The sequence below is a fragment of the Amphiura filiformis genome, chromosome 2 (assembly GCF_039555335.1).
Source record: "Amphiura filiformis chromosome 2, Afil_fr2py, whole genome shotgun sequence".
Classification (NCBI taxonomy): Eukaryota; Metazoa; Echinodermata; class Ophiuroidea; order Amphilepidida; family Amphiuridae; genus Amphiura; species Amphiura filiformis.
The window spans coordinates 19,226,191-19,242,248 of record NC_092629.1 but is presented as its reverse complement, the minus strand read 5'-3'; the positions used below and the strand labels follow the sequence as shown (position 1 = coordinate 19,242,248).

Sequence of the window (16,058 nt, the reverse complement as noted above, 5' to 3'; positions counted from 1 at the left end):
CAGTATGATCCATGACTGAAAATAAGCTCTGCAAAAATAAACATTTAATATAAACCCGAGTCTTGCATATAGGCCCAACCAATTATCAGATTACCTTGCCATTGTTACGAAGGAATAGAATAAATTATCTATGCTCCAATGCAATTCTTTTGTATTGCATTTCAATATAAAACATGATTGCCAAATCGCCACTTGTACGCGCCTCATTGGGAGATATTTGGCTATTTCAGACGCTCGTGTCATCGCCAATATTAAAGACTTTTGCTTATATCTTGGCAACATGGTTAGTATATATTTCAATGCTAGATTATTTTCACGAGCCACTCACGCCTAGGCGTAAGTGCATATACACCAAACGCAAATCAATTGAAGCCGTACAACTTACCGCGAATTTAGGACCGTAAAAGTTAGACTCTTCTTTTGTCTAGGTTAGCACCAACCCTCTCATCTCAAGGTTTCATATCAGAAATTAACATAGCTTACCAAAACGAAAACTGAAATTCACTTGCTTCAAATTATTAGCAACTAACAAAAAGCTAGAATAAAAGATTGGTCACACCTGGGAGGCTACCACTTCAGAATAACAATGACTTACGAAAACGAATACGGAAACAGAAACTGAAGTGTCTTTTGGGGGAAAATGTATATTTTTAATACGAAAGATCACAATATTTTCAAATGCTGGACGGCTAGCTACATCACTATAAGTACAATCATTAAATTTATAAAGTTTTTTCGAGGACTGTTAAATATCAAAAACATTAAAAAATATATAAATTTTAAATATTTTTCCATCAAATTTGTATTAAATCCGGAATTTCAAAAAAATGGTGTGTCTCATGTGCTCTCAGGTCCCACAAAAAATACGGTGCAAACGTTGCTATCCGATTGTAAAACGGAAAATTGGTTGCATTTTGTACGTTGCCCATTTTCATTTTGTACGTTCAGAATCTGTATTATTAGTTCAATTACGACCTCGCTCCGTCACACGACAGTTCAATGATTATGAATTGATAGACGGACGGAAGGACGGACGACCACGACGCATGGGAATCGCAACTATAACTCTAACATTGGACATCCCCAATTTAGAGATTTCAATGGATATGGATAATGATATAATAAAGGCAGTTTATCGTGTATATCATCTTTGACGACGCAAAGCGTCACATTATGACAAAATGGATTTATGCGTATTTTTGAAGATACGGTTTTGGACTGTATTTCGGCTGTGTTTCGGTATTTGGGTTGTGTGTATATGCATGATTGTTTTCTATGTGAATTCTATGTCTTTGCATACATGGATAGGAATGCGTCAACACATAACCCATGTACATGGCACTGTGGACCAATCTACTAAAGACGGTGAAATTCAGGACAGTGATATTCCAAATGCAGGTAATCTACGTATTTAATGCGATGCGATCTTTTTTGCGATATATGATGTCTTTTCACGTTCTTAAGGGTAGACGAGGTATTGTTGGTCGGCACAACCTAAAAATCGATTTTCATTATCTAGATCAATATATTATTGAAAAAATAACACCTTGATGTTTTGCAAAAGTTCATTCTACAAATATTTATACTTTGCCAACTTTGATATTTTAATTCTTCTACACACTCGCTATGAATTGAGCTTTTTTTGCCAAAGCTCACTACCATTCGTAAGATGCTGTGAAGTACCAAATCACAACAGTTTAAAATAGTTAATAACCTTAAAGTGCCAATCTTTTTAATATTGTGATATGTATGTTCAAATTGTAATTTTACATGTAATTTGGCCGTTTAGCCATGATATGTGATCAATAAAATACCGATGATAATAATAGTCCTGAGAATGTGCTTGTTGTAAGACGTGAGCCAATCAGGTCCTCCTTTGCTTTAAGAATTGACATCGCTGTTACAAGCTAGTCAGAAAATAATAAAGGGTGAACACGCCACGCTCTCCCCTACGGATCTTGTTGGAAATGTGTACCTAAATATAAAACAGTCCATGCTTATATTAATGTTTACACAATTTAATAGGCCTATTTCTATTTTTATATTTTATGCCCCCAAAACGAGCTATTATTTATTTCTTTTGTTGCAAATAAAACAATACAATAATAGTACAGGCAAACAGAAAACAAACACATAAATACAACACATGAGAAACATCTTAATCAATTTTACTTTTTTACAATGGTATAACATATGTAATGTGCATTTTAAATCGAGTGGACCAAAACCAGCATCAATTCAATAGAATCAATGGACCACTCCAGCCATAACCCATACACCCCCACTGAGGACGCAATCCCGACCCCCACCCAGGGGTGTCAGATAACCCCATTCGAAATGTCCCTCCCCTAGGGGCAAATCATGGCCCGCCCACAGGGGTGCACGGGCTCCAACCGGAATAACCCAATGTTGAGAACCTAAATTGCCCCTATACCTAACTGTTGTTACCAGTGTGTTATTAGTTTTGGAGAAAAATGAAAAAAAAGAAAAAAAAGAACATGAGACCAATATGCATAAACAGCATTTAAGGTGGTACTACACCCCTTGATAAATGTGTGACTATTTTTGCATTTTTCTCAAAAACTGATAACACACTGGTAACAAAAGTTATGTATATTATAGGGGCAATTAGGAATCCAGTTAGTACACTGGAATTTCAGTGACTCAAGACAAGCGATACGTTATTTATGATAAGAAAAGAGGTACCGCCAGAATGAGTGTTTTTGAGAAAAATGTAAAATTAGTCCCAAAAACACGCCACGCTCTCCCCTACGGATCTTGTTGGAAATGTGTACCTAAATATAAAACAGTCCATGCTTATATTAATTTTTACAAAATTTAATAGGCCTATTTCTATTTTTATATTTCATGCCCCCAAAACGAGCTATTATTTATTTCTTTTGTTGCAAATAAAACAATACAATAATAGTACAGGCAAACAGAAAACAAACACATAAATACAACACATGAGAAACATCTTAATCAATTTTACTTTTTTTACAATGGTATAACATAATTTATGTAATGTGCATTTTAAATCGAGTGGACCAAAACCAGCATCAATTCAATAGAATCAATGGACCACTCCAGCCATAATAACCCATACACCCCCACTGAGGACGCAATCCCGACCCCCACCCAGGGGTGTTAGATAACCCCATTCGAAATGTCCCTCCCCTAGGGGCAAATCATGGCCCGCCCACAGGGGTGCACGGGCTCCAACCGGAATAACCCAATGTTGAGAACCTAAATTACCCCTATACCTGTACTGTTGTTACCAGTGTGTTATTAGTTTTGGAGAAAAATGAAAAAAGAAAAAGAAAAAAAAGAACATGAGACCAATATGCAAAATTTAACAGGGGCTGTAGTACCACCTTAACATAATATAATACACCATAATAAGATATCATTATATTAAATTAACTATAAGGTTCCCATTTTTCAAAGTGTAAATCAAGCTTTAATTTTCTTTGTGCACCACAGTATTCAAGCTTCAAGGTACTTCTATTTTTTTGCAATGAACTTCAGACTAAATCTACACGGGTCATCGGATCAGTATGGTGAAAATATAATGAACAGATTTTGTGTCAAACCAATATCTGACTGAATAACAGAGTGAATAGATATATTGAGATCAATAGAAAGGGAAGTTCGAAATGCATGTGGAGAACAAAAAAAGGTCAAGGTTTAAAACTTAATACTGTTCCATGATCCGTGGAAAAGCAAAACGGTTCAGCAGATATTACTACGTGGGTTTTGTGCAGAAACATCGTATCTGAATTTGAAGCATGCATTTTTGTTTTTCAATTTATTATTTACGGTTAAAATTGGTGTTTATTTAATTAAAATTGTATCAATTGTTTATTTAAGACAAAATAAAATATCTTAAAATGTATACATTTTCATTTAAGGGCGTACTACACCCATATATTGGTTTGATTGGTCTAAAAAAATATTTTGTCATTTATAGCTAGGCGATATATGCACGGATCATGTGAAATAAAAAAAAAAAAGAAAAAAAAAAAAAAAAAAAGGTGCTTTTAAACCATTGTATAGTAAGTCATTTTAGCCCTATATATTTTTTTGTTTACTGTAACCTAGTTACTCAGATGCGTGTTTCATAACAAATCATAATTGATTCTTTTCAACATGTTCAAGTAGGGTACATGAATAGAATACATTAAATCCTTTGTTATACTCTCTATAGAAAATCTAGTGGTACATGCAAAATATATAACACTGAATAAATTAAATAAACACTTACACAATAGATGCATATAGTCATTAGTCAAGTCAATACTATGTGTTGTTAGGAGAAGAAAAGGCTATTAGGTCACCGTATGTCAGGTTATAGGTCAATTGGTTCAGGTCAAATTTAAGCATCAATTTTGAATACACATGTGAGAGTCTGTGATATCAGAATGAGGAATAATTTTGATATTCTGTCTTAACTGGATATATATCGAGAAGTGCAAGGTGGATATACTAATATACCTTGGGATGTAAATGGTGAGTACAATTTAGAATGCCTAGTTCAGATGGATTTCACAAATAAATATAAAATAGTTCAACATTGCTGTAGTATGGTTGTGGTAACCTGTTACCTATGGCTTAATTAAGTTTCAGTGAAATAATGTCGCAAGTTAAAAATACAAAATATAGCTCAACATTGAAAATAGAAGCATTTTAACAGGTTCGTTTTTTGATAGTTGTGGAGCACCAAGTTCATGAAGTCATAAAAGAAATCAGGGACCACTTATTCCCATTTTACATATCAACATTATTTCCCTAATGTGTTAGCAACACATATCCAAAATTATAACGAAATCCGTTGATAGTAAGCTTTCCAAAATGAAGTGAATTTAAATCATCAGTGATGTACCACCTTTTGGCTTCTACTTTTAAAAGCATGTAAGCTACGTTGATACCGATGCCACCAATAAAACGAGAAGATTTGCCCTTCATTTTGCATACCACTTTGTCCAATTTTTTTTTGTAATTTCTTCACAAAATGCAAAAAAATGCAAAAAAAAATCAATGGGTGTAGTACCCCCTTAATGTGTACAAATATGAACATTTGTGTATTATATTTTCATAATTAATTTATAACTCAATTTCGTGCAAAATGTTGGTTAAGACGTTCTTACACGTCGAATGGGGCTGAAAACCGTTTGTTAGAATGGTTCACAATGTTGTTCTTATAATCATTCTTCCAAACACAGTGCCATCCCTTAAGACTGCAAAGAAAGGTTCACTATCAGAGGGTACTGACAGCTTTAATATCCAGTTAACACAGACAGGAATGTCGAACGTTAATCCAAGCAGAGCGAATTATGGTGTTAAGGTCAATGGAAAGGTTAGGAGTAGGCCTATTTGCATTTTTGTTTGTTTGTTTGTTTTTGTTTTTGTTTTTCGCTTGAATGTTTTCAAATGTAATTTATTTATTTTTAACAGTATTTTTGTTCTTTAATGTTTGGATTTATGTTATTAAAGGGGTTTTACCAGATCGACAACCTCACCACCCCTTCCACTTTTTCTTTTCAAAAGATTTTTGTTTCAAATGTTACGTAGTAGTACTACCTTTGCGTATAAATCCAGTGCGGTCAGAAATTGTGCCGAATCTCATCACTATATTAAAGCATCAGTCGTATCAGGAATGCATCGTACATCGATGTCCTTCTATAGACGAATCCAATTTCACGCATTCCTACACCTCAATGGCAGCCATAGCTGGGTCCCCGTCGGCTCCATCTCACCTAAAATGTGAAATGATGCGGCCTTGGAGGGTATTTTAAACCGCATTCTATCACCCGTGTTACACGTAGACAAAAGAATGATGACAGTTTACATGATAAAAGAATCTAACATCGAATTTTAAGCGGCTTTAATCCACCCAATTTGGCAGTCACAACACCATTTTGGTGCTGCGGGGACCCAATTATGGCTGACCAAATCCTGACCATGACTTGGCTCGTTGGATGCGTCTACAGGCAGATGGATATTTGCGCACTATAAACAGTCGAGGATTTTTATTTTTTATTTATTTTACAAATTCAGCTAAAATACATCAAAAAGCAAAGTAAAATTACGCAATACATACAAAAGGAAATAAAAGAAAAATAAATAGACCCAATGGGCTAGCCAGGAGAAGTCAGAAGCATCAAGACACTGTCACTAAAAAGTGTGACTCCTCCAACCCATTAGGATAAATAGTACAGTATTGCCAGAAGTGGTATCATGATTCACGGTACTCTTTTGATTGAAAATACAGCTTATTTAGCCAATGGTTACACGGGGACATCAGGTAAAATATCAGGTTTCCTTACATATTGAACTGTAAATACCCCCGCTATTAGATACTTCACAATATGAGGACAGTAATGGAAAGAACAGTGCCAATGTTCGTCATTTTTTTCAGTACAAATAATTATGACAAAAAAAGGAATTCTGGATGTAAACATCAACCTCTTACACAAGACATATACCCCACACTTGATCGCGTGTTTCTTGCAGATTTGTGTTAATGCTAAATAGTTGCGAATGTGTTAGCGTTGATGACCCGTAGTTAATAAACTGGGGTCATCCATAAACAACGGCAGCTGTCTTTGGAAAACTTCGATTTGAAAAGGTCTATTGCATAACTCAATTTTAGCCACATTACCCTTTGGCGTAGCTAAACGGGAGTACATGTATCTCTTTTCACCCTTGTCCCGTTGGTGCGTCTACAACATGTTCATGTTGTTACGAGTCGTAATATCTCAAGAACAAAAACACCTTTTTCGCAAATTCACTTCAGAATGCCGCCAAAACACACTTTTTGATCGAGTTAACAATAGGCCGTATAAAATTAATGTTTTGGTTCCCAGAGGATTTTCATGAATTGATGAGGGAGGGAGGTGTTTTTTTTTTTTTTTTTTTTTTTTTCAATGTAAAATTAGCATTGTCAGTAGTTTTCGGTCTTCTCCAACATGGCTCGAGGAAACGATGAGGCCCTTTTTTTTTTTCAAATGTGATTCTGAGGGATAAACCCCCTCGAGTACCACAAAAAGACTTGGAAGTGATGCTTGTTCTCTAATAAACTTATTTATTATGTATGAAGATTTCATAAATCATTCCAAAGTCTAAAAAAATTGAACAATCTAAAAATTAAAAAAAATCTGACAAATCCCAGAAATTGAGGAGGGAGGGGACGAGAACCAAAATATTAATTTTACACGGCCATATCTAAGTCTTTAGTCAAAAGCAAAGTATGATTTAACAATTATCTTGAGAGTGATCACAAATACATAAAAGCTGTACAATCAAATACATTATGTTTAATAATTTTACTTAGCCAGCAGCCTTCTTCCTGTTGATGATTGTAAAGTTCTATTTTTCAATGTTCTTGATGTACATCCTGATTGACTTATCCTGCGAAGATCACTGTTCAGCGAAGACTATTATATCCTTTGCATAAATGCCTCAAGTAATTTCAATGAAAATCAACCCCGATTGGGCCTCGAGAATTTTGGTTGATATTCTTTTTAATTCTTTTGATTTTCTATTTTTTTTCCATTCAACATAACAGAATCAAACATTAGTATTTGCTTAAGGGTACTACACCCCTGCCCAATTTTGTGCCTATTTTTGCATTTTTCTCAAAATTATAGCGCATTGGTGACAAGTAAGATATGTATATTATAGGGCAAGGACTACAACTACTGCACTGAAATTTTTTTTACTGTAACTCCACAATTATTGTCCGTGTTGAAATCAAATTTCCAGTGCAGTAGTTGTAGTCCTTGCCCCTATAATATACATATCTTACTTGTCACCGATGCGCTATAATTTTTGAGAAAATGCAAAATAGGCTCAAAATTGGCTAGTGTAGTACTTTCTAAATTCAATTATATGACATTTGTCTCATTCGGACAATCGTAACAACTAACACATAATTTTGTCTCATGCAGGAACACCTTATTGTTTACAACCGGGTTCCTAAATGTGGTAGCAGAACATTTCTTTCATTACTCGACTACCTCAAACGTAAAGGACGATTTACAAAACCGATTGACACTTGGCGAATGCAGAATCAAATATCACAACGACACACGGATCTGTCAAATAATAAGGTATGCCCAACTCTTAACCAATAAGATTGCCCTCTGACAAATTGCGATATTTTGTGTGAAAACAAAATGCTAACATGATAGAACATTTCACTGATCAAATATGTTCCACTTTTCATTTCGAGCCGATAAATGATATTAAATTGTGTATAATGCCTGTATTGGTTGTATATTGAAATTAGCTTTTCCCCAGAGCGGCAAAAAGTGGTAGATTACCCGAAGCACATTACATTATCATGTGAAAACTGAACTTTTGAAGAAATCCTATGATGACTTCCCGTAACCAAGGGCTTCTAAGATTTTTAGATGACCTACAATCAAATAACCTTTTTTGTATGTTGTTCATCTAATTGACGAAACTAAGCTCTCGATCCAATGTAGAAGAGCCCTGCAGGGCTACAAAGATCGATTTAATATCACTACGGCACTCATACTGGAAATTAATTTTATTGGTAAAAGGTGTAGATTACCTTAAATACATCACATTATTAAAACAGAACTTTGGAAGAAAACCAATGATGATTGCAACAAAATTCGTACTGTACGGCTTTAACGCTTCTAAGATACGCTGTATGCCTTGTTAAAAAACTTATTTCAGGAGATGCATTTCTTTATATTATAGAAACTGATTCTTATTAAGGGAGCTATAACACAGCTTGTCAAGAAGAAAAATGCGAGTTCACTACCTGCTGTTATCCACGGACATTTTCGTTTTATGCCGATTGACCGGTAAGAATAAGTAGTTTTTCTCGTTTCGCATTTCAATCCCAGCTAGCGGCTTTGTGAAATGGATTATAACATTTGAAATCCATACACCCCCTATGGAAGACATGACCTTAATCTCCCACACAGGGTATGTATATTTCAAAAGGAGTCACCCATTCAGGTAACCCCTTTTGAAATTCACGCTCCTTGTGGAAGATTAAAGTCTTGTCGACTGCTCAGTGCCAGAAGTTGGTAAGTGCAACAGCTGCCCTGTGAACATTTGCCAATTTACACACAGTATTATTGTAATCATTAACACATGGCAGCTGTTGCACTTACCCACTTCTGGCATTGAGCAAACATTGTTTTCAAATCAGGATGTATGGATTTCAACTGGAATAGCTAGCCCAATGCTAGGTTAGGTTGATTAAATGGATATGTGTGTTAAGAACGGATGTAGGAAGGGTAAAGGCAGTGAAGGAGAAGGATAAAGGGTTGAATTGAAAATGACTTCCCACAAGACATCCTCAAGAGCCAACTACAACCACAGCGCACCCACCGCTTATCCCTTTGGCTAAAGCAACCCATACGCAATGATCTTTACAAAGAGGCGTAATCGCTTTTCGGCATTCTGCCAAACGATATAATAATCGCTGTGCCTCCCTTTATAATGTACAACGAAATATTTTAATTTTTAATAGATCAAAACAACCTGTCTACATCAATATTATACGAGATCCGCTGGCAAGAATAGTATCTACGTACTACTTCAGGCGATTTGGAGATGGGCAAATTTCTGATAGATTTATAAAGAAGCAACTGAATACTGGGATCCTGCCTGAACATTTAAATATGGTACGGCTATTTTTTTTACATGACACACAATAAATAATTAAGAATTATTTAATAATATTGAAGGTTCTGAAAATCAATCACAGGTTAATAGGAACAAGTAGGAAATTTAGATATTGTTTTGCATTGTATCTTTAAATGAAATAATGATAAGTACATAAAAGTAAACATGCAAGGAATCGCACTAGCACGACCGATTTCTGCAAAGTTTTGAGCAAACGGCCAGCTTTGATTTTCCATGCCAACTTTTGTATATCCACCTAAACAACTTACCTTAAATTTCAAAATGTTGCTGACTGCATTATGTATGTTCTAAAGACACAAAATCAGTTTTCTTAAATTTTAGAATTTTTTTCATTTTAAAAAATATGACTTGCTTCAATACAAAATATTGTCTAAAATGTCTCACTCACAGTGACTCTACGTGCACCCTTATCTTTCCATATTAACTATGTATTTAACCTTCCATCCATTGAAATAGACTTTCGATGAGTGCGTTCTGCAAGAACTTGATGAATGTGTGTCACCGGTGAAACTTTCTACTCAAATTTCATTTTTCTGCGGTATTTATCCAGCTTGCAGGTATGTATGCTGTTCAATGGAAACAATATAATTTACTTTAAGGTGTTAAGCATAAAAAGCTATAAAAGGTGTAATGACATCATACTTTCTACATTTAAATAAGTATATTAACATCAGGGTCTAGAGAACTTGTGGCTACCTCATTTCATTCTGCTGCGAAGTAGGCGACTACAAAGTTTCTCCATGTACTTCGATTGGAAGCTAAGGCGGTAATGTTGTCGAAGTCCCCCAACAGTTTCTGCACAAAAGACAGGTAGAATGTCCTGTCTTCCAGGTTTTCTTATAACATAGAATGTTTGCATTGAGAGCATATCTTTGGCATAGTTCAACCCCCTGCGGGGTACACCGCTCAATCCGACACGCCGCTAGTCCGACACAACGCTAAGTCCGACTGAGACGCTGCTAACCCGACAACACAATTCCCTATACTTAGAGGTGCGTCATTCCGAAAATGAAAAGCACGGCGCTAGTCCGAAAAAAAAGCATGCGCTAGTCCGAAAATAAAAACCACTGCAACAGTCCCACACGCCGCTAGTCCGAATCTGAAAACACAGTTTTCAGTCCGACACGCCACTGGTCTGAATCCGAAATACGCTACGCTAATCCGAATTTAGAAAACACTTCTTTAGTCCGACACTGCACTAGTCCGAAACTGAAAACCATGGCACTAGTCCGAAACTGAAAACTACAGCGCTAGTCCGAATCTGAAAAAACAATGCGCTAGTCCGAATATCAGACTAGCGCAGTGTTTCCCCCAATTCAAATTCGGACTAGCCCAGTGTTTTTCAAATTCGGACTAGCGCAATGGTTTTCAGGTTAGGACTAGCGCAGTGTTTTATCGATTCGAACTCGCGCAGTGTCGGACTGAAGGAGTGTTTTCCAGATTCGGACTAGCGCAGTGGGTTTCAATGTCGGACTAGCGCAGTAGTTTTCATTTTCGGACTAGCGGCGTGTCGGACTGGCAGAGTGTATTTTAGATTCGGATTAGTGGCGTGTCGGGCTGGTGCAGTACATTTTAGATTTGGACTAGCGGCGTGTCGGACTAGCGGCGTGTCGGACTAGCGGCGTGTCGGACTAACGACCAGTTGTTGTCGTTGTCGGTCCCAGCCGGTTTGTGCTCCTTCCTCACTAAACAAACCTAGTGACGAAGGAGCACAAACCGGCTGGGACCGAGATACTCATAAATACGTATTTATAAATACGCACGTGACCACCTCCGCGATGTCGTAAAATGGTAAAAGCTTGTAGATAGGAATTATGGAAGTGGTCTTCGTCACAGTGGGTGGTCTTCCTGTACATTTGTATGCAAAGACGGTAAACAACACCTGACTGTGTAGCAAAATCATGTTTATTTTGTTTAACTTTGTGAAACGGTTTGTTTATCATCGGCAAATACTTTCAAAATGTTGTTTTTGATAACATACTACAAAATCGGAATCCTCACATGCATAATAATTTTGCAATACAACTAATTCTTAAATATTGATGATATTTATCTAGAGAGTTCATATCCATGTCAATTTATAAATACGTATTTATAAATATAGTCGAAAGTATCTGTTCTATGTCAATAGATGTCACTTTGGACCATAGAGCAATACTGTAACACAAGTGATGTAAAAAAGCTTGACTTTGGTTGCAATGGAGATTGTCGCTATCTTTATTGTCATGAATCTTAAATAACAGTTGTCACCGTTGCACCTATTTTTTTATAGTGAGCCATCACAGTGGTCATTGGAGCAAGCTAAGAAGCATATAGAAGAAGAGTATTTATTTGTTGGCATCAATGAAGATTTTGAGTCTACAGTCATGGTTCTAGAAAGACTAGCTCCTGATTTGTTTAATGGAATTGTGGCAGAGTATATGAAACCAACAGCAGGTAAATCAGCGGGTGTTTTACTATTTTTTGGGGGGGAGTGCTGTTTCTTTTAACCAATAAATCATGAAAAATAGGTTTGAGTCCAATATATAATAACAACATTTTCCTAATGATAGGGAATAACAATAAACATCTCAAAAAAAGTAACTAACCCCCCTTATATAATGACCATTATTCAAAAACGGATGACTATAATTATTACAAATCTGTAAAATGCGTTGGAAGCAGCATTTATTTCTGCACATTTTGACACTTCATTTGTAGCAATTGACTAAATATTGACGTCACAGCGTACATTTAAATCAATGTAGCCCAAGATTTGAAAGTTGCAGTAAATTCTATTGATTTTGTATTCAGTGTAATGGAAAGAAATCTGTGTAATGATATCTGAGTGTTTTTGTATTGTAAAAAATTGTATGTAAGTGCAACTTTCAAATCTGGACCTTACTACATTAAATTGACCGGTGTTTTATTGTTTTCTGGGCTATCGTATCAAATGAGGTGTCAAAATGCGCAGAAATAAATTCTGCTTCCAACGCATTTTACAGATTTGTAATACAATTACCCGGTTTGAATAATGGCCATTATTTAAGGGGGGTTAGTTACTTTTTTTGAGATGTTTATATCTTAGTCACTAAAACAACAACTGATTCTTTACAACAACTTTATAGACATGACAGTTTCGTGGCCATATTGTAACATTTCTATATAAGGTAGTTTTGTTTCTGTGGTAAATCAATGAAAATTTTAAGTTTTATCGCCTATGCCGCCAATGCGTATCACTCTGTCTGGCGTGACTGAGGTCGGTTATGTATGTACGTCTGTACGTCATCTACGTACAGTGTTATTAACATTGCGTATTCGTTCGACTAATAATTTGATGTATGAATAAAACAACGGGATATTTCGTTTTATTATCGGGTTTGGTTAATGAATGGAAAAAGAGAGCATGTCAAAAATGACAAATTTGGGATATTTCCTCCTTCAGGATGATTCCCACCTAGGCTATATGTAACGGGCTCATTACAGAGTCAGTGACGTACCGTGGCCGCTCCTATCCCGGGGGGCTAAGAAAATGTGAATTTTGCCGCCCCTTGTAGCAACAGCGCGACAAGGTTGACCCAATTTTTTTGTCAACCAGGACGACTCTCCAAAATCTAGTGGGGGGGAAGGTATGAGATAAAAAAATGTTCACCAATTTTTTTCGAGTTACATTTTACAGGTGCTACACCCCATATTACCAACACAGCTTAGAGCTGTCGTCCCTTTTGACAGCCAAAAAAGGGATATTTTCATTCATTTTAAAAAAATTTTCGCCCTGTTTTATTCTTGCCGCCCCTTTAGTACCGCCCTTTTTTCTTTTGTTGCTCTTTTTGCCGCCCCTTTATCTTCCGCCGCCCCTTCTTTTGGCCGCCCCTACTTTGACCCCGGGGCTCGCGCCCCAAAGCCCCCCAAAAAAAAAATACGCGCCTGAGAGTGTCAGCTCACCTGCCATGCTCATAATTAGCGTGTTTCGAGAGAAAAGTCTACTTAATTTTTGCCACCGTAACTTCTGAAATGCTCTCTTTTTCGTTCAAATTGGTATAATTATTAGAAAAAATAAATTCGCATCGTTCTGAATCAGGTATTAAAATTTATTGCGTACTTCATTTGGTAATTTTAGGTTTAGTGTCTTAAAGGACGTCTCCGGCAATCACAACCTTAGGAAAATTATTATCAAGCACAAAAACAGCCGTGTGTCAATACGTGATATCCACAATTCCAGGGCGCCGAAAATATCTGGTGCAATTACGTCCCAGTAATACAATCATCCGTGATACAATGAAGGCTGGCGACAGTTGAGCACATATAACCATGACGTCATTGCCCTAGACAATTTCGACGCGGAGATTTTTAATATAGCGTGTTGAGAGACGACTGTTTTTATTCGTTTCTTATGGTTAATGTGAGTTTATTTTAAATACAACAATGTGATTCGTGCTTGATAATCATTTTTCTATAATATAAGGTATAATGTCGTGATTGCCGGAGACTTCCTTTAAAGATAATGCTTTTATTTTTAAGAGTACAGATACATTTTGTGCCCAGTATAATTGTGTGTATCTTTGTTTATATTGCTTTGCCAGATGACACAACAACTGTGACCAAATCTCACAAAGGACCACTCCCTTCTAAGAAAGTCCGTGCAATAATGATGACAAAATTGGACCTGGAGTACCAATTGTATAACTTTGTTAAGAACAAACTTGAAAGACTAAAGAATACATTGGGCATCACAAAATAATCCTGATGCACATTGATGTATATGGGCGGCCGTGAGGGCCAAAAGGGTCTCAAAACCACACAAGGGTCTCAAAAGTACAATAAGGTCTCAAAAACACACAAAGGTCTCAGAAACAAACACACAGTAATGTCTCAATAGCACAATACGGTCTCAAAAACAGAGAAAGGTCTCAGAAACAAACACACAACAATGTCTCAATAGTATAATAAGGTATTAAATACAGAGAAATGTCTCGAAAACAGAGAGGTATCAAAAACAGAGAAAGGTCTCAAAAACAGAGAAAGGTCTCAAAAGCAGAGAAAGGTCTCAAAAACAGAGAAAGGTCTCAAAAACAGAGAAAGGTTTCAAAAGCAGAGAAAGGTCTCAAAAACAGAGAAAGGTCTCAAAAACAGAGAAAGGTCTCAAAAACAGAGAAAGGTCTCAAAAACAGAGAAAGGTCTCAAAAACAGAGAAAGGTCTCAAACACAGAGAAAGGTCTCAAACACAGAGAAAGGTCTCAAAAACAGAGAAAGGTCTCAAAAACAGAGAAAGGTCTCAAAAACAGAGAAAGGTCTCAAAAACAGAAAAAGGTCTCAAAAACACGTTAAGGTCTCAAAAACACGTTATGGTCTCAAAAACACGTTATGGTCTCAAAAACACGTTATGGTCTCAAAAACACGTTATGGTCTCAAAAAACACGTTATGGTCTCAAAAACACGTTATGGTCTCAAAAACACGTTATGGTTTCAAAAACACGTTATGGTCTCAAAAACACATTATGGTCTCAAAAACACGTTATGGTCTCAAAAACACGTTATGGTCTCAAAAACACGTTATGGTCTCAAAAACACGTTACGGTCTCAAAAACACGTTATGGTCTCAAAAACACGTTATGGTCTCAAAAACACACTATGGTCTCAAAAACACGTTATGGTCTCAAAAACACGTTATGGTCTCAAAAATACGTCAAGGTCTCAAACCAGGTATTACAACCGACCGTTATAATGTGCAGTACCGCATGCAGTACTGCACACATCAGCTTGCAGTTTCGCAGGCGAAACTACACATTCCGTCAGGCACTTCCGCATGAGGAACTACATATCCCAACTTGCATTTCCGCATGCGGTGATGCAGGTCGGGATGTGCAGTTCCGCATGGGGAACTGTAATATTTTTGGTGTATTTCCGCATGGGGAATTGCAATATTTTTGGTGTATTTCCGCATGGTGAACTGCAATATTTTTGGTGTATTTCCGCATGGGGAACTGCAATATTTTTGGTGTATTTTCGCATGGGGAACTGCAATATCTTTGAGGTATTTCCGCATGAGGAACTGCAATTTGTTTGTGTTATTTCCGCATGCAAAATTAACTATGCGCATACTTAATATTTTTTTAGAATTATACAAATATGTGATTGAAAATGCAGAAGCTAAAACAGTCAATACATTTCAACAATATACATGCCCAATTTTAACTCTGTAGGTGGTAGGGTTGAGGAGAAATGACGTCCCAAAAATGTCTAATTTTCGCCCTAGGCTTCCGGCGGTCAAATAAGACACCTAAATTGCATAATTGAGTGAAATCGCTTAATTTTTGTCAGTCATCTAATTTGGGCCAAGAAAGAAAATGACCAGACTTAAGATTAAAAAAAAAGTTTTTCAGGGGTTT

General features: G+C 36.4%; 1 protein-coding gene across 1 annotated transcript; it reads left to right on the top strand.

Annotated features, from left to right (window-relative positions):
* The first annotated feature begins 993 nt into the window (after nt 1-993).
* On the top strand, nt 994-14,879 carry LOC140145960 (uronyl 2-sulfotransferase-like). Its single transcript, XM_072167698.1, has 8 exons — nt 994-1,398; nt 5,223-5,356; nt 7,950-8,111; nt 8,731-8,837; nt 9,515-9,668; nt 10,147-10,247; nt 11,963-12,126; nt 14,253-14,879. The coding sequence occupies exons 1-8, from the start codon at nt 1,182-1,184 to the stop codon at nt 14,408-14,410; spliced, it is 1,197 nt and encodes a 398-aa protein (XP_072023799.1). The 5' UTR covers nt 994-1,181; the 3' UTR covers nt 14,411-14,879.
* Nucleotides 14,880-16,058: the final 1,179 nt, after the last annotated feature.